Source organism: Haliotis cracherodii, unplaced genomic scaffold, assembly GCF_022045235.1.
Source record: "Haliotis cracherodii isolate W230 unplaced genomic scaffold, xgHalCrac1.p SCAF_9, whole genome shotgun sequence".
NCBI classification, from domain to species: domain Eukaryota; kingdom Metazoa; phylum Mollusca; class Gastropoda; order Lepetellida; family Haliotidae; genus Haliotis; species Haliotis cracherodii.
In genome coordinates, this window is record NW_027266343.1 from 20310001 (window position 1) to 20329083 (window position 19083).

The 19083-nt window shown below is 44.3% G+C and overlaps 1 protein-coding gene and 1 pseudogene across 1 annotated transcript in view; both read right to left on the bottom strand.

The window, feature by feature from the left end:
- Positions 1-18897, bottom strand: part of LOC139452607 (pre-mRNA-splicing factor SLU7-like) — a 51530-nt gene extending 32633 nt beyond the window's left edge. Inside the window, exons 1-10 of the mRNA XM_071234135.1 lie at positions 18791-18897; positions 17113-17307; positions 16550-16700; positions 12413-12493; positions 11912-12079; positions 8330-8386; positions 7563-7679; positions 7207-7307; positions 6063-6130; positions 5434-5630 (exon numbers count right to left, since the gene is read on the bottom strand). Coding sequence (XP_071090236.1) covers positions 5434-5630; positions 6063-6130; positions 7207-7307; positions 7563-7679; positions 8330-8386; positions 11912-12079; positions 12413-12493; positions 16550-16700; positions 17113-17285 — 1113 coding nt within the window. The 5' untranslated portion in view covers positions 17286-17307; positions 18791-18897. The remainder of the gene's footprint in view (positions 1-5433; positions 5631-6062; positions 6131-7206; positions 7308-7562; positions 7680-8329; positions 8387-11911; positions 12080-12412; positions 12494-16549; positions 16701-17112; positions 17308-18790) is intronic.
- Positions 2804-3773, bottom strand: LOC139452908 (uncharacterized; annotated as a pseudogene).
- Positions 18898-19083: the final 186 nt, after the last annotated feature.

Sequence of the window (19083 nt, forward strand, 5' to 3'; positions counted from 1 at the left end):
GCCACCTAGCTGCCATGTGACACCCTTAACTCTTGTCTCTTGCGAGAGCAAGTGCTCGAGGGACGTACGGGCGGGCAGCAGCCCAGGGGTATCGTATTACTTATAGAATATTCCGAATAGGAAAATTCTACAAATTACATTAAGTAATACGTTACCACTGTTATACCGAGGCTGACTACCACAGTAGGCGGTGGGGAGCACCTACAACCCGAACCTGACTGCTCGTGTTCCTTCCGACCAGCGGAAGTAAACACCAAGGCGGAAGCACTCCCAGCTTGGCGTTACCATATAGGGATACCAAAGCACTGTCAAGCGCATACCGTAAGGCTCAATCGTTATTGCCAAACGATTGGTGACTCCAAACGGCCCCACTGGATAGGTATTTCATCGCCACAGCGGATGAGAACACAGTATCCGTGTGAGCTGAATCTTAGATCAGGTTAAACAGTTGAAAAGAGGGAAATTAATTTCATTCGGACTGTATATCCCAAGAACAAGCCTACTTAAGCGTATGTAATAGGCGCCTGACCTAAATTCAATATTTGAAAGCATGCATTACAAGGTTGCAATACACGACAGACAATTAAGTACATAATTGTCAATTCAAAATAAAGAAACACACAGAAAGCCACACTCACCTATGGATGAGCGCGCTGGCTTGTGGGACCCCAACTCCCATACCCATGGCTGTGGGAATGTTGGAGACGACCCAGATTGACCACTGTGCAAGGTCTGAAGCCTGAGGAGTTCGGAATTGCGCCGAGTACACCCCTTAGATGACCGCTTGTGCCGCGATCAGCGGCCTAAGACGGTGCACACCCTCCACGTCTTCATCAGAGACCTTTCAGAACGCCAGTAACAACCCTGCAATATTCTGTGAACAGATATATTGGAGTGTAGGGCAAATGTTGCCGCTCGCGCCCTAATCTTGTGCGGGTGTGACCCTGCAACCGGTAACCCCCGAGACCGGTATGCCAGATTAATGACAGAACGAAGCCATAACGCAATCGAGTTGCGAGTTACGTCAGCAGTCCAATTAGGGTTACACGAAATGAACAGACGGTCACGCCCTTGTCTACGTTCATTCGAAGCCTTAAGGTGAAACTTGAGGGCCCTAACTGGACACGACTCCTTCATGGCCCCTATCGAATCGTACTTTGGTGACATCGAGTGCGTGTATTTCCGACACTCGAGCCGCCGTGGCATAGGAGAGGAGAAATGCTGTTTTCCAAGTCACATGCCGGAACGAAGCACTACGCAAGGGTTCATACGGAGCCTCCTTAAGTGATTTCAACCCTTAGGAGAGATCCCAGGAAAAGGCCCGAAGGCGGCCCTTTTTAAGATCTTGCTATTTGAAACCCTTGATAATACCCCGAATCACCGGCTCTTTTGAGAGACTGGTACCCAAAGCAACGTCCCGTACCGTAGCAACGGACGAGACATAGTTGGCAATGGAACCCCGGAGAGTTTCCGGGTCTCTCGCAAGTGAGACATGAAACGAGCAATATCCTGCACAGATACCTTATCTGGCGAATGAATGTGATGTTTAAAACACCACTTTGTGAAAATAGCCCAACGTGCATTATACACCTTCTGGGTAGAATCATGATGCATACTAACATATGCCCGAGATGCCCGACGAGAAAAACCTTTACTCCTCAGACGCTTGGTGACAACATCCACGCGTGCAGATTGAACTGCCCTAAGATGGGATGAAGCTGACGGGTGTGAGGGTGGATCAGGAGATCCTGTCTCACAGGTAATGGAAGTGGCGACTGGGTGGCCTGGGCCAGCAAGTCGGGGGTACCAAGATCTGTTCGGCCATATGGGCGTGATCAGTAACATTCGACAGCGAACTCCTCGGAGCCGGCTGAGAATGAGTGGTATTAACGCCGTTGGCGGGTAAGCATAAGCGTCCATGCCCGTCCAGTCTAACGCGAGATCATCGTGATCGATGGCCCTCGGGTCTGGGGACTGGTGATACAAACAACGGATGTTGATTGTTGAACCATGTTGTGAACAGGTCTACCATCAGACGACCCAAACGTTCGCACAGCCACTGAAACACTACTGGGTTTAGCATCCACTCCGTGGGGCTCGGATCCCAAGGCCTCGATAGAGCGTCGGCCAGTAGGTTCCGCACACCTGGCATGTGACGGGAGCGTACCTGGCACGGGACACTGTCCACCAGAGCGTAAAACTCGAACGTGAGATCGAGTAGCGAATGACTGTGGGTTCCCCCCAGTTTGTTCACATAGGACACTACCGTCGTGTTGTCGGTCGCCAGCATGAGCCGAGCATTGACGAGATGATGCTTCCAGTGATTGACTGCGTTGGTCACTGCCTTGAACTCGGGACAATTGATGTGAAGACCTAGTTCATCTACGCACCACAGCCCCGAGCTCACCTCCCCCTCTAGATTGGCGCCCCATAGAGAGGCTTCTGTATACAGGTTCAACGTGGCCCGGTAGGGCCGCATAGAGACTCCTGATAAGACGTTGCAAGGGACCGTCCACCACTCCAGATGCGTCCAGAGCCGATCCGGGAGGGCGACGGTCGCACTGTTCTCTGGATTAGAAACCATTGCAGCAGGCGGAGTTGGAGACAACCCCGATCGGTGCCATCCTGGGCTGACGCAAGTAGCCCTAACAGCTGTTCCCAAAAGTGAACAGTCTGTTGCACCGCTAAGACTTTGGCAATCATCACCTGAATCTTGTGCCACCGGTCTGGGGGGACAAAGAGGCGATGGGTCACCGTGTCGAACCGACCTCCGATGAACTTTAAGTTCTGTGAGGGGGTTAACTCACTCTTGGGGAGATTGACAATCCACCCCAATTGCTCCAAGAGCCGACGTGCGAAATCTAGGTGGCGGGACAGGGTGTCAGTCATTCGATTGGCCACTAGCGAGTCGTCCAGGTACGCGAAGTACCTGACACCCCTCGTGTGGGTGGTTAACCGGGTGAACAGCCAGGGAGCTGACGAAAGGCCGAGGGGGAGTACAACCCACTCGTAGTGCATGCTGTGAAAGACAAATCTGAGATACTTGTGATGGTCCGAACGAATCGGAACATGCAGATAAGCATCCTTCAGGTCGATCGAAGCGAGCAAGTCAGCTGGCATGATCAGAGCTTTCAGGTCCGCCAAGGTCAACATCCTGAACTTGGGCGGCTTGTGCAGGTAAAACTCGTTGAACGATTTCAGATTGTGAATCTTTCTGAGTTCGGCACTGTCCTTCTTGGGAACGAGAAATATCCTGGAGTAAAACCCCGGTGTTATTTCTGGTAGAGCTAACTCCCGTACCGCCCTCTTCTCCACCAACCTGCCGATGCATAGCCAAGGATGGGAAGATCGGCTTCAAACGGGGCGACGGTGAGCGGCGGATCCGCTTAGAGATCTAGCCGATAGCCGTACCGGATGGTGTTGACCACCCACGGGTTGTCGAACACCTATTCCCAATTCTCCCAATAAGTCTGGAGTCTGGCTCCAACAGGGGAAGGGAAGGGAGGCCTGACAGGCTGCGGCAGGCGCAACTGTCGAGGGCTGAATGACTCAGCGTCGCCGACGGGCCAACCGAAGCTGGCGTTGTCGGCATACGAACCCTGAAAGCGAGAGTCACTTGGAGGAGCCCTTACCGTCCCGAGACGGCTTAGGCTTCCCCCAGTGTCCCTTCTTCCCCCGAAAGGGCGGCATGTTGCCCTTACCGGGGCCCTCAGGGCGGGACCTCTTCCTGGAGGAAGAAGACACCGACCCCTTGGACTTCCCGGGCGCAGCATCCTGAGGGGCACTCCGTTTAGGGGCACCACCCAGGCGTCTGTGCAGAGACCCAACCAGATCCGATGTATGCCGCGATGCCGCGGCAGATGAAGCAGACTGCTGTTCTTTTAGAACACCAGGGATCCGATTATTGAACAGGGTCTGCGCAGACCAAGGCTGCGAAAGTAACACCTCTTGGTTGGCGGCGTCCAACCCAGAGGCGGCAAGGTCAGCTTGCCGCCTCAAGAAATGGCATGTGCCGGATAGAAAGGCCGAAGCCCCGGCAACGTACTCAAGGGTTGCTTTCAAACTGATTAAACAGTTATATATGCGCTGGTCTCGGTCCGTGGGGGAACCTTCGACCAGACTGGCCGCCGCCGCCAAGTAGGTGTCGCCATGTGACATAGCGAGCATGGAGTGCCGAGAGAGGGTGTCCATTTGCTGTAAAGTCGCTTGAGTGGGGCCGCTAGTTTGGAGTCCACCAGTTTAGACAACAAAGCAGCGACGGAATCCCCGGACAGCCCAAGGGCCGCCAAGGGATCCGCCGCCGAGGAGGTAGTGCCCGCAATGGGCGCCCGACCGGACGAACTGGCCACCTCAGGGGTGATAGCAGAACGCACGTAGCGCCTGTATCGCGCAAAATCTTCAGGCCCCAGACCCTCGCACAGGGTGCACCGGGTGTCCTTGCAAGGGACCCTGCACCGCGGGCAACGATCGTGGGGATCCTGGGACGACAAAAACCTCTGACAGGCGCCGCAGCGCCTAATAGGTAATAGGTGCTGGACAAATCCATCTCCATGTCAGACATTGTTCTTTGAACAAAAAGCAAAACATGGTTACAACACACACACCAAACACCAAACATATTCACAAACGTAGAAACAAACAATAATAGTGAATACATAAAATACATATATTATAGATGCAAAAAACACCCCACGATATACCACTAAAGGTTGACGGAAAACACAAAGTGCTGACGCCGCACCCCGTTAGTAGCGGAAAAAAAAGGCGGGAAAATTTTCTCAGCGGCTTATAACGAACGCCAAGTATATTACAGTTTACTTAGGACTAAGAAACAGTAATAAATATCACCAAGGATAACAGGAGGCTGGTAGAACGCAGAGCAGTCGATATATACGTCTTGCGAAGGCAAGCGAAGAGACAAGAGTGAAGGGTGTCACATGGCAGCTAGGTGGCTACGCACGTGCTGCATGAGGTGATTGAGATCTCTGTGGAAGATTTCGCTATAAGAGCAGTTGTGGGGGACAACAGCCTCGGTATAACAGTGGTAACGTATTACTTAATGTAATATGACAGTTACTTTCCTATGCTATACAAGCTGTACATGACAGCTACTTTCCTATGCTATACACACTGTACATGACAGCTACCTTCCTATGCTATACGTGCTGTACATGACAGCTACTTTCCTATGCTATACACACTGTACATGACAGCTACTTTCCTATGCTATACAAGCTGTACATGACAGCTACTTTCCTATGCTATACACACTGTACATGACAGCTACTTTCCTATGCTATACAAGCTGTACATGACAGCTACTTTCCTATGCTATACACACTGTATATGACAGCTACTATCCTATGCTATACACGCTGTACATGCCAGTAACTTTCCTATGCTATACATGAGTAATTGGGAGAAACAACAGACCGTCTGGGCCAGCAGGAGTTGTTTGGGTGGCGCCTCTAGATGCTCCTGTCCTCCGTACTTGTCGATGATGCTGTCCTTGGCTGACTTCTTGTAGTCTTCCTTGCGGGTGCTGTATTCCTTGTGCAGCAGCTCCAGCTTTGTGGGGTCTGCCTGCAGGTGCACGTCTGTCCCACGCTCGAACGCCTCCCATGCAAACACTGGATAAACAAGTTGTAGGGAGTTCAATTCAAGAAAACTATTTGACTGTAGCTTGGGGACACTTCGGCTTTTGGAACAATGAAAAACTTATTTGCTAAATAAAGAAGAAGTATCACTTAATATCTCAAAAGAAATGATCTAAATATATTGTTGATCTCAAAGTTAACCCAACTTAATCAGAATCATGTTCTATGTTATACCAAATTCTTTGAATTGAAAAGTTCAACTGAACATTTCATCTCCAACTCAATCAAACAACAGGACATTAATCATGTTAATATCCAACCGGTATCATGTAAAGAATAGTAAAATACAGAAGAGTCTAAACTGGGGACTCATGTGTTACTTTTAATATCTGTACGTACAAACCATGTTCATATATGAATTGTTAAATTAAAGCAGAACGTGTGTATGAGCCACTAGTCACTCACTCTGCTGTTTTGCCATATCATGTGCATCTCCAGATCCCCTCACAAAGTTGTCCCCTCCATACAAAGCACTGGAAACAAAACACATGTAATCAGTATGACTCTCTCACATGGCAACACTTTACAATCTGTGATGAGATGACTCCATTTTCCAGGGAAATGAACTCAAGGTGTTATAGTCAGCAACATATTGTGTTTGATTGAACATACAGAAGGACCAACTATTTGTCGCATCAATAATGTGGTGGATCCTTCTAACCATGGATGAGGACACAGGTAGTTAGTCAATGCTTCTAAAATGAAGTACAGTTGCCTCAGGTGAAACACATATTACAGCATACTCACTGGGATGACTACTGTGTACTTCAAGATATTATAGCTTAAAAAGATGGAATTATCATTAAGCCACCCGTATGTTATCAGAAATGAGCTGGCCACTGTAACTTGATAATGCCCTCATATTGCTTCACGACAGGCCATTATCACGCCAGTTGTTAGGTGATGTCATAGGATAGGGATAGGTGACATCACATTCAATAGTGACGTCATCTAGTTTGTTCTATGACGTTTCCATATTTGTAAAAGTGGGTCAGTGACATTCGTGTTGATTGCAGTAAATGTTTCAAAACCGATATTGTTGTTTCTTTTTATTTGCTAACAAATTCAATCCATTTTAGCTATAATAATGGTAACGCTATTTTTCAGGGCATTATCATTTTCAGAAGCCCTCGGCTGTTTTTCCAGCGATGTCTGCCATTAAGCCCCAGCGATCACTAATTTTACCCAACCATAGGGTAGATTAATGCATTCAGGTGTAATGAAGGAAAAATAAAACAATTCATTTTTACGGATAGTGAATTAATACCATCCCTTGGTTTTTTGCCCTGCTTACATTTTTTGTACCAACCTCTTTCAACGGTATCTTTTCAACATTGTACAAGACAGATGCTTCATTTTCTTTATAAGTATTCAGTAACTGACAATTTTATGTACAATATGACTTGAACATAACAAACAGTTGATAAAAGGGCTCTCTGTTTCCAAAATCATTTTCAGCAAATCAATACTGGCCTATATGTTAGTGAATCTTTTTCACCCACTGTGGCAGTTGCCATGGTAACCAGCAACATGTACATCACAGACTTACTCTAGTCCATCCTTGCCAGCATTGATCTTGTATGGGTTCTCTCTCATGGATCGGGTCTTTGGGTCATAATAGGCTGAATTGGGGTCCAAGTTGTACAAATACTGCAATGAGACAAGTAAATACTCAGCATAACCTCACTGGGGAGGGAAAAGCAGTGGTTGACAATACCCCTACAATTATACGTCTACACTGAAGTATGGTGGTTGGAGTCAAGGGCAGTGCCTAGACTGATGTCGACTAGAGCCATCGTCCAATCCTAAGACTATGCCAAACGGACATACTGTTCAACTGATATGCAATTCCTTCTCCCTTCGTGACAGCCCCGGTGTACTTCGGGATACCAGGCAGGGTCTTACCTTGGCCGTGTCCTCTCTGATACGCAAGTTGCGGACTGTGATTCTCTGCTTGGTTTCAAACTTCTGACCTGGCATGTCCATTTCCTCAGCATACTTGTCTTCATTGTCACCCCCGTCCTGCAAGTGGAACAAAATATGTCACAGGGCATGTAAAATACACACAGTGGAATCTGTCTTAACCCTATTTACATGGTTTAATTCTGTTTTAAACAATAGTCAAAAATCTTATTCCTGCAAGAGTTACATCCCTTCGTATCCCACATGGACATTCAAGATCAAAGACATGTATGATTAATGACTTCTTTCATGAAACACTGGCAAATAGACATCAACTGGATATATACATAAAGAAATGTATATCGATGCAGTGAGGGAGCTCATGAACTTACAGTCTAGGACCAAAGTCTGAGTCATCAACAATCCCCACCAGACAGTAGTCCAATTCGCTGGTTGCGTCTGTCAGGACTGCTGGAGTGGTCAGTAATGCCTAGTTTGACACGAGTGGGTAGAACTCTTGACCCCAGAAGATAACTCACCGGATGCCTATTGTGTAATTTGTATTCTTTGAATGACATTGTTATATACTGGTTACAACTGCTGCTCAATAAACCATGTTTGTGTTTAAATTCAAGTTGGTATTTCTGCTATCCAAAGTGAGACTATCAAGAAGAAGACAGCCTCACTGCACACTTTGGACATAAATGCCAAGTTTCATTAAAGACCACAAAGATGGTGGGAGGGAGGGAGGGAGGGAGTTTCCCACTTACTTCTCTGTCATGCATGATGGACTCATCCAGCTTCTGTTCTTTCAGTGTACGTTTGGCCTGAAACACAAAATGGACAGTCAGTGATTCCTTTAATTCAAATGGAATTCCTTCAGATTATTCCTGAAACATATGAAAGATAATGAACTACATATAAGAAAGTATCTGAACAAAACAAACATCACTGATCTGGTCCTAATGGTAACATTTCACTCATTTATTGGAAATGTTTACAATTAATTGTATATATATCTACTTATCCTATCTCACACTTACATTTCTTCTTCTTTCGTTCCTGGTGTGGAAACAAAGTTTCAGGCTTCAAAAAACATTTCGCCTGAACGTATCCCAGGATCACCATGGTCACCACCACCTAACACACAGGTCAAACACTGTAATCCTGTGCTGCGACCTTAGATGACATGACATAACCAGCCACATCATTCTCTTTCCTAGAGTGGACAGGCTGGTGTAATTGTGATGAGGGGATGGTCGGGTGTGCATATACCATGTGAGATAGGATTTATCGTAAAATTTTCAAATTTTTATACTTATCCTATCTCACACTATGCATTTGTCCCATGGTTGGACAGTGGGGTGTAAATATCCTAGTCTGTACAGACTACAACCATGAGACGTACACGAGGAAGCTAATGCTAAATCTCATCATTCTTACAATGTCAGTGTCGTAAAGACAAAAAATCGTGTATAGGTAAGCACTATAAGAAATGATAAAGAAAACCTTTGTGTTACTAGGACATAACCATCATGATATCGGGTAATGTAATACATGACATTGTGTCAAGTGTCTTCACACTGCTTTAAAGTAGGAAGTCTATTCAGACTTGTAACCAAACCGGAAGGGGGCTTGGTGCTACAAGACAACCCCCTGACCACATATGCTCTGAGACGTGATGCTGATCAGGTTGGCATCTCTTTCATCCCTTCATCAAAGCTATCAAACACACCAGGGGTGAATGAAACATGCTAGGACGAGAAGAGGAACGATCGACAACACCCATTAGAGGGTCTTCTAACAACTACTGAGACATTAAGTACTACAGGCAGAGGTGAGCAATTAGAAGACATAAGTCTTTACAGATGAGACTATTTGCCCTCCAATGGGTCCAGGGGCATGTACATCTAGCCTGTAGAGCTCCTATAAACCTGAGATGGTGAGTGGGAGTGGTCTCCGAAACGTTGATTAGCCAACCCAGCTGTTGAAGTAGCTTCTGAGTGAACTCGAGGTGCTTGACAAGAGTTGCTTGATCAGTATGGGCTTGAAAGCAGTTGTCGACGGACACTTCGAACATAATTCCTCGACAGTGAAGGAATTGGGTGATGGGCTTTGTAATATGGGTGAAAAGCCATGGGGACCATTGAAATTCCAAACAAGAGCACCCTTCCACTGGAATATGAATCACAGGTAATGGCGGTGCTTCCAATCAATTGGTGCGTGAAGATAAGCATCCAGGTCAAGGCTTACCATGAAGTCCCCTGGACGGATAAATGTACATAGAAAAGAGGCAGCTGTTCCAGGTACTAAAAGTTGAAAGTCTCCATGTTGAAGATCCTCTCAGTTTGTCGCTGTCTTTCTTCGGAACCAGGAAAATCGGCAAGAAAAACCCAGGGGCCGCGAGACAGGGACCTAGACAATCTATGGCTTGTTTGGAGACCAACGTACCTATGGTTTCTTGCAGAGCTAAAAGTTTACTGGTGGCATAATCCCTCTGCAGAGGCTCAGACATGGTTGGAGGTGTCCTTGAGAATGGGAGCCTGTAGCCTTCTCTGAGGAGCTGTGTGATGAAGGGATTTGCCAAAAGGGTCCAGTTCTCTGCAAAAAATTGCCGGGGTAAATTCAGCTCCTTATGCTGCCGTTGTTCCAGCAAGTGCTCCTGCTGCAGGTTAAGAATCATCAACCGAAATCTGAAGGTGAGTCTCTTTGGTGACGTCCTGGGCAAACTCTTGGACTCTGTTTGCAAATAAGAATGGAGTGGACAATGGTAGCTGATAGAGGCTCACCTTGAAGTGGTCTTCCCACTGGCAGGATTGTAAAACTCCACGTTGATGTATCATCATGACTGTGCCCAGATGGTGAGATAACAGATCCATGACTCCCTGGAACTTGACACATATTAACACAATGGTCCTCCTGATATCTGCTTATTCTGAAGTCTTGGCGTGTGCAACAGTCATGGCTATATCTTCAGTAGCAGTCATAGATAGGAGCGGGAGAGTATGACACAGTGGTATCCAGGAGGGAGAGATCGAGGTCTTCAATGAAAAACGTGTGGGAAGATGGCTTAGGGTTCAAAGTGTGAATATCAGGGTCAACTTCGGAGGTAGCAGCCCATCCTTCTCTGTACGACATATTGCAAAAGCCTAATCCAAGTTCTTAGAAAGGTCAGACTTCACTTGCTTGATCATGGAAGGCGTAGAAGAGTTGGTACCTACAAAACCATTCATCAAATGTCTGTCCGAGTGACTTCTAGGTCTGTTCAAATTATCTGCATTCCACAGGAGAGGGTCCAATGTGTTGATGTAGTCAAAGCTCTCGGTTGAAGGAAGATGTGAAGTCTGACTCTCTCCAGTGATGTCTGTTTTGGCTTATGTAGTTTCCAACTGATCCGGATCCAGGGCAGTAAAAAGAATGTCGCAGGCAGATGAAGCACCATCAGCAGTAGTCTCCCGAGGGGGTAAGGTCATCCGTCTCGTGGCTGTAGTCATCACTTACAAGTGAGTGATTCAAATCCGTGGAAGACGAAATAGTTTGGTCTCAGTGATCACATGATCTAACCAAGTGTTGACCACTAGGCAAATCCATGCTGGTATTTGTGTCAAGGGATTGTGTCGGTTGAGTACGGTCTGGTGATGGATGACACTGAGGAGACCTGCTGCATGACTGTCGATCCTGATGGCGATCCATGGTAGAAGTGCCACTTGAGTGAGTGTGATGTTGCTCCCCATGTTGATCCATAGGCAGCAGAAAGCGATGCTGATCCCAATGACGATCCATACACGAATGATGAATATGTCGATCCTGATCACTAGCTCTCTATAGATCTGTATGTCGATCTGCATGATGTCCAGAAGACTGATAAGTGTAAAAGTTCAAAGTGTATCAATAACAATCCCAGCTGTGATGTCGAACCCCTTATAGATGAGGGTTGACATGTCGATGTTGATCCTCAGGTGAAAATCGATTTGGATGTCGCTTCAGATCCGATTTAATAGATAGAAACCTATGTTCATTTCAATGGTAATGCAAGGGATGATGTCGATCCGAAGGTTCGGATCAACTTGGTTTCTCATGGTGACCATGGTGATGCTGGGATGTATTAGGGTGAAATATTTTGTGAAGCTGGTAACTTTGTTCTTGGGTGTTTCCACACTAGAATCAAGAGAAGTATGAAAAATGCATAGTGTGAGATAGGATAAGTGTGAAAAATTCTTCATGTAAACATTACACTTCAAAACTCCAGTTAACGCTGTCAGTTCAAATGGCATTTCTGGGCTAAACATACACAAAACTCCAATCTGCACAATGATGTATAGATACATGTATTAAAACCAATATACACAAACCTCTTCAATCTTGTCAAACTCTGTGATGAGTTTATTCTGATGTTCCATCAGGTCGGTTCCATTCCAGCGATCCCGTTTGCCATCGTAGTCGTGAGACAGACAGACCTGTATGTACTCATCAGGAGCTATCTTCTCTCCTGTAAACTTGGCACCAACCTTGCGCGGTCTCTGATAATGGAATCAGATCATCAATTATTAACAACATTCATTATTAATTTTCAGGAATGTCCTCATGTTTTGGGCTTTGACATCTGTAACAGTGAAAATATGTACATTTGATTTATGTTCATTCCATGCAAAGCACATAAAATTATTACCCCAGTCAAAGGATCAATGTACACTGAGACTGCATTTCACACATGGGTTTCAGTGTGTGTCAGGACTGATGCCACAGAAACTCTCTGGAGTTGGCTACTCATCGCTATCCCTGCTTATCTTCACCTAGTTTGTGACCTACTGCCAAGTACAGACAGTATGTTCAAACGCTGTACAGAAACATACCTCCAGACAGTCTTTCTTCTTGTGTGTCATGGCCCCGCAGTTCTCACAAGCTCCCTTTCTAAACTTTGTTGCTACAGGACCCTGAAAACCAAAACAATAACAAATTCATAAAATCTAAATATTTTTTATATTTGTATGCTTGTCCTGCTTGTTGTAAGAATGTTATTAGTAACCATGGTACCACCTAATTGCAAGGACCAAACGATGTCATGACTTGGCTGGCTGTAAACGTCAGATTTAAATAGGAATTCATTGTTTCATGGACAACAGAATAAGGACAAGGACTGAGTCAACTCCTTCTTGACAACTTGATACTTACTGTTGATTGTACTTGGTGGCTTCATGTCTATTTTCCTGTTGTTGGATAGCTGATGGGTGTAGGCTAATGTAGCTCCAATTGTGTATGGTTTTATGACATCTTCCAAGGCCACGTTCCTCAGTTAGTGGTAGACGGCTCTATTAGAGCAGTTACTGTTTAGAGCCATCGTAGAGGCAACCACCTGGATCTCATGAGGATTGTTAGCTCTCGGTGGATCAAGGTTTGTGATCTCATATGCCTGAAGGATGATGGTGCGCAACCATAGGGATAAGGTGTTACAGATGACTAGTCGTGAACGTTGGGAGACGGGAATAAACAAACGTTTCCGAACACTACGCAGTCTTGGAGTGATGGATAAAAACTCACAGTGCGTGCGCAGGGCGCAGTAGGAGTTGCTCCTCATCTTCAGCACCCACAATCGAGGAGAGAGGTGGGAGTGCAAAGGACCAATTGGTTTGCTGTTGATTGGCAGAATGACAAAGCTGTGAGAGGTCCAACTGCAGAAGAAGTTGTTAAAACCAGTTATGTTCCATGTGACCCGGAATTGGTGACATCACATAAGTGCACATTACTGTTTAATATGTAACATCTGAAGTCTTCATGGGGAGGTAGCACTGCGACGGGAGGGCACTAAGACGAAGTACAGCATCCTGTCAGATGGATATCAGGTGGGAAGAATAAGGGAAGACCAGGCCGCAAAGATAGTGTCTGAAAAAAATGGTATCGGAGCAGAGAAACACCCTTCCATGCTCAAACCAGACACGGGTGATGTCTAAGGCATGTATCTCGCTGATCCATGCTGCTGTAGCCAGAGCCAAAAGAAACACTGTAAAATGATGATGAATGCAATGGCTCAAAGGGAGCTACTTGTAGCAACTGTAAAACCACGTTCAGATCCAAGCGGGAGGTCTGAACTTGGCTTTTTGATCTTGCAGTCGTAACGATTGCAGCAAAGCTTCTAATTATGGGATCTTCGGCATTCTGCGATCTTCCGGAATTGCTAATACCAAATTAATGGCAACCAGGTATGTAGAGATGGTAGCGCCCTTGAGGTGACATTTGCTGTGTAGGAAGAGTGAAAATTCTACCAAGAATTAGGGGGCGAAGAAGAGGTTGGATCCTGTCGTCTGTCCTAACAGGAGGATTAAAAAAAGTGTCACTTGTTTTCGTAAAGTCCCCGCGTGGAAGATTTCTGGGCCAAAGCCTTGGCCGCCCTTGATGAGTGGCCCTTGGCACCTAAGGCTCTCTGCAAATGTACCACGTATGCAGATAAAAAATGTCAGGGACCGGATGAGGTAACCTGCTGTGTGGGTGGAGCAGAAGGTTTGGCCAAACCGGAAGATTAAGAGCATTGTCCCTGGCGAGATCTCAGAGGTCCACAAACCAACTTCTCGCCGGCCACTAGAGCACAACCAAAATCAGAACTTGGTTCCGAGTGTCCCTGATCTTCTGGAGAACCCTGGGATGAGTACAGGGAACGCTGAGGGCGTTGACCGCCAATGCTTACGGCAATCTGGAATGTGTTGGAGGAGGATGTGCAGGTGGAGAAGGACTACCAGTCAGGAGAAGCACCACAGTGATGTTGTCTGTGGATATTGCCAACTGGGAGTACTGGAGGATGGACTGCCAATGAGTGGTGGCAAGAATGAGAGCTTCCAATTCTAGACTGTTGCTGTGCCATTGACACTTCTCCTGACCACAGCCCTCAGGTCGTCTGAGCTTCCAGATGAGCTCCCCATCCTTGCTTGGAGGCGTCTACAAACAGATGTGGAGTGGGTTTTAGGAGACACCACTGAATACATTCGACGATGGAGACCAAAGGAATTTGGCACCTGATGAAAGGGGAGAGGAACCGCTGGATCGGTCACAGCACGAAGATATCACCTATTAGTCAGGTCCTGCACCAAGGTGAGTAAGCCCAACAGAGGAGTGTCTGGGCTTGTTGAAGAGCTGGGAGTAAGTGGTGAAGGATCTTCTGGTACTTCTGGTTAGTCAGAAACAGGCCTCCGATAAATGGAAATGGGAGGACCGCCCAGTGGCAATGGATACAATAGAACCTGAGGAACCGCCTGTGGCTGGGGTGGATGGGCACATGGAGATATGCATCCTGGATGTCGAGAGAGTGAAGTAGAGAGTGAAGGCTTTCAGACAAAGGGGACTGCAAGGCAACACTGAGATATTGTCGAATAGGGGGGCCGTTCAATCCAAGCACAGGAGGTGAGAATTGCCCGACTTCTTTCCGTAACAAATTATACAGTGAGGAATCAATTTGTAATTTAAGTAGTCATATTGACAAAGCGTGCAAGCACACAACGGGAAATGGAAGGTAATTAATAACTCAAAAACTCTTTGGTTTATAGGAGAGAAAAATTATGGAAAACAAGTGTAAGACTAAATAAATTAATAGTCTTGTTTCTCAGGCAGCACTCGCATCATCATCCACAACTTAAAACCAGTGCGATCCAATATTGCACTCAGTTACTTCCCTTTACATGCGCACTGCTTTACGCCACATTTCGTGTTAAGGTCATAGCGGCAATAGGAGCTTCTATGCTTGTTGATATTGGGAGGCCTTTTCCCAGGTTGATAGTACACAACAGTTTATTTGGTTACATACCAGTTTGAACAATCAAAAAAAAAACAACACCACCTACCTGCAGTATAATTTTCAAAAGTCATTGCCTGAGAACCAATTCTTTTTCATTTTTTAAGCCTAAAGTAACACTTAAAACACAAACAAGGACATAGGTCATAAAGAAGACAGAATTACCAATACAAAGCAAAAGAATTCACAATGCACAAAACAAAAATATGGCCACGTGGTGAGAGCCACAAACGAGCAAGAATTTATTACAAATTATGTATGGGTTATACCAAAAAGGCACAAACCATAAACAGCAACACAATAGCAAGAGAAATAATAAGCAAAGGATGCTGGAAAAACTGCAGAGGCTTTAATCTTATAAACATGTCTGACTCTGTTGAGTGACCAAGCAGTAATGTGACATGACCACTTCTGGGTCACGTGGCAGCTGTGTGAGGGCACTGCCACACAACTGGTCTAAACAACTTCTGCATCTGGACCTCTCGCAGCTTTGTCTTTCTGTCAAAACACAGCAGTTAGTGCAATAAGGAGTAATGCAGGATAAGTAAACAAATTGTACTTTTCTAATCATGCTAATACATATATTGAATCAGATTGCAAATGTTTTAATTTTGATAGCACGTTTATAACCATACACCATTGGAGCTACATTAGCCTACACCCATCAACTATCCAACAACAGGAAGATAGAATTGAAGCCACCAAGTACAATCAACAGTAAGTATCATGTTGTCAAGAAGGAGTTGACTCAGTCCTTGTCCCTATCCTGTTGTCCATGAAACAATGAATTTCTATTTAAATCTGACATCTACAGCCAGCCAAGTCATGACATCGTTTGGTCCTTGTCCATTCAATGTATCCCATACAATATTTTATTTGCAATTAGGTGGTACCATGGTTACTAATGACATTCTAACAACATCAGACTTGACGTTTAATGTTTACCAATTTCTAACCTTTGAAATCATTCAGGTAACTTTTCTCTTTCAGACATGTACAAAACTACCTTCTTTATTTAGAGTTTTGTGGCAAGTCAGCTGTCAATTAGGGCTGGATAGATATTCACTTGCTAATTTCTATATCATACTTGCTACCTTCTGGTCTTTGGAAGATACCTTGCAGGATATGTAATTAATAACCTATGAGATGATTGCACCCATTAAATTCATCATTACTCAAAAAGTGAATGCAGAATCTTGGAAACAATATCTACCTCCTTCAATCCTCTCTTGTTCCATTCTTCCTGTATGGAGGAGTCCCCGATGCTCTCTCCCTGTTGCCGTTGATGTCTAAGAGTTGGAGCATTGGCACCAAAGTACCAGGGAGCCTGCATGATGTACTGTGGAATGTGTGGATTGATGTCTCTGAAAAACACATCATTATGATTATTTTAACTACAATACAACAAAAGACACACTAAACAATAAAAATATATTTAGATATCAAGGATATCATAACATGATTTAGACAACAAATCATTTCTCTATTTTGCTGCCAAATAAACATAAAAAATGCTATCTGCATCAATTTATTATGTGTCTTTTCACTTCCATCATGAAGATAATGCCAAATACAACACTAAATATGACAACGAACAGTGACACGATGCAAAAACAGATAAATTGAATCCAAAGTGCAAACCCCAATCTTAAACTTGTTAAATGAACCAACCATACAAGAACAAAAGAATCAGAATTCATAGCACAGACGATCTTGAACATGTTGAATGATCACATGTATTATTTTGATGCAAGGTGCATATGGTGAGATGCCTACTTCCCCTCTTCGTCCTGCATGGCAGGAGCTGTACCAGCCTTCCTCATCTCCTCCAGTTCCTTCATCTTCTTCCAGTCCTCTCGTGACTGTTTCTTTGGCTCCCCCTCCACTGACATCTCCGACTTCACCAGTTTCGCCACCACCGATGGTGGGGCATTAACTTGGAACGACATGGTCACACTAATGTGGTATATACTGAAAGGTAATAGTATTAGCAATTATTATCAATCATTACTGGTGAGCTTGATGAGTAACCTGAAACCTAAAAGCATATCCTCTTAACATGCTTAACAATGATGAATTAGCTTTTGTTTTTACATGATATGTAAGAAGCAAGCATCAGTAGTATTCAGTACTATATAATTATATATATATATATAAGGTGCTATCAATCAGAAACGGGGTACAATTTACAATAATTTAACATTATAACATTTGCACATCATGCACATATTAAGACACAACAAGTAACAATTACCAGCTCAATCATGTTAAAATGATTTGTGTGCATCATGCAAATAATCCTGATAATTGACTAAATGGATTAGAATTAATAAATATACGAAGTTCATGTAGTTATAAAAATAGTAAGCATTGGTAAATGGACATGTTATTTATTGCCCATTCTTGTCATAGTAACCTATTACTGGTAATAGTCAGAACTAATTTTTTAAGACAGGTATTTGAAATCCTTACATGTGTGGTAACCAAAATACATGTAGGCCTTGTTTAATCATGGAAATTGTAGGGTCTACATAACAAAAATGGCATGTCGCAGTGCAGTCTACATACACTTGCTGTGAACATGGTAAACAATGAAGCCAAATAAAATAATGACTGACTATGCTTACTGTAGAGAATCATGGTGACCGATTAATTGCTGTATTAGACAACAGTGCTACAGAAAAAAAACATTGGCCCCCATGTAACACACATTCTGTGTTATTTTTACAAATTAGTATAACAAATATTGCCAAAATTTCTGTTCCTTCAATCTGTTAAACACAGATTTCACGTTAAACAAAATAAGGAGACCTGACATTTCATATTTCCACCTGCTACACCACCTCCATTGATAAATTACTGTATCAACTACATACTGTACATAACCCATGAAGATTCTGGGGTAGAATAGGTCTTCAGCAACCCATGCTTACCGTAAAAGGCGACTATGCTTGTCGTAAAAGGCAACTAACAGGATCGGGTGGTCAGGCTCGCTGACTTGGTTGATGCATGTCATCGTATCCCAATTGCGTGGATTGATGATCATGATATCAATCAGTGGATTGTCTTGTCCAGACTCGATTATTTACTGACCGCCGTCATATAGCTGGAATATTGCTGAGTGCGGCATTAAACAAACCAACAACAACATAACCCGGTTTTCGGACGTTTAAGAAAAATTTGTAACTTTCTTGTTAATCAATAGAACAACTTTAAAACATCTCACTTATAAAAGAAGACTTTATCTTAAAAACAGGTCATCATCTGAGTATTTACAATGTCTGTGTGACACCACACCCCTTGCTATAGCGCGAGTAATCGCGATAACCATGCCGTCCGAAAATGTATGATGTATGAAAACCAACGATCCGACGATACACATGATACTGGACCTGGTTTATGTTTTGCATTATAAGTTCTGCTTCGCTAATCACTAAGAGTCAAATTACTACACCTCTTTGAGGATCCTTGGATAACCAACTTAATCCTCTTATGTCAACAATAGGCTTATATGCGAAAAATTGTCTTCACGTCGTTTTCCATGCGATTGAAAGGAAACAAAACCGGAAGTAAACATATATGATGGTGCTTCTGACAATGAACAACAGTAATTTTTCAATTTGGAAACTATTCCTTATATCGAAAATGACTTTCGAATACCATAAATGTCTTAGGAGTTCTAGTCTTTCTAGGTTATTGATATGTCTGTTGGATGAATAAAATGTGTTATTACTTTATTATGGTTGT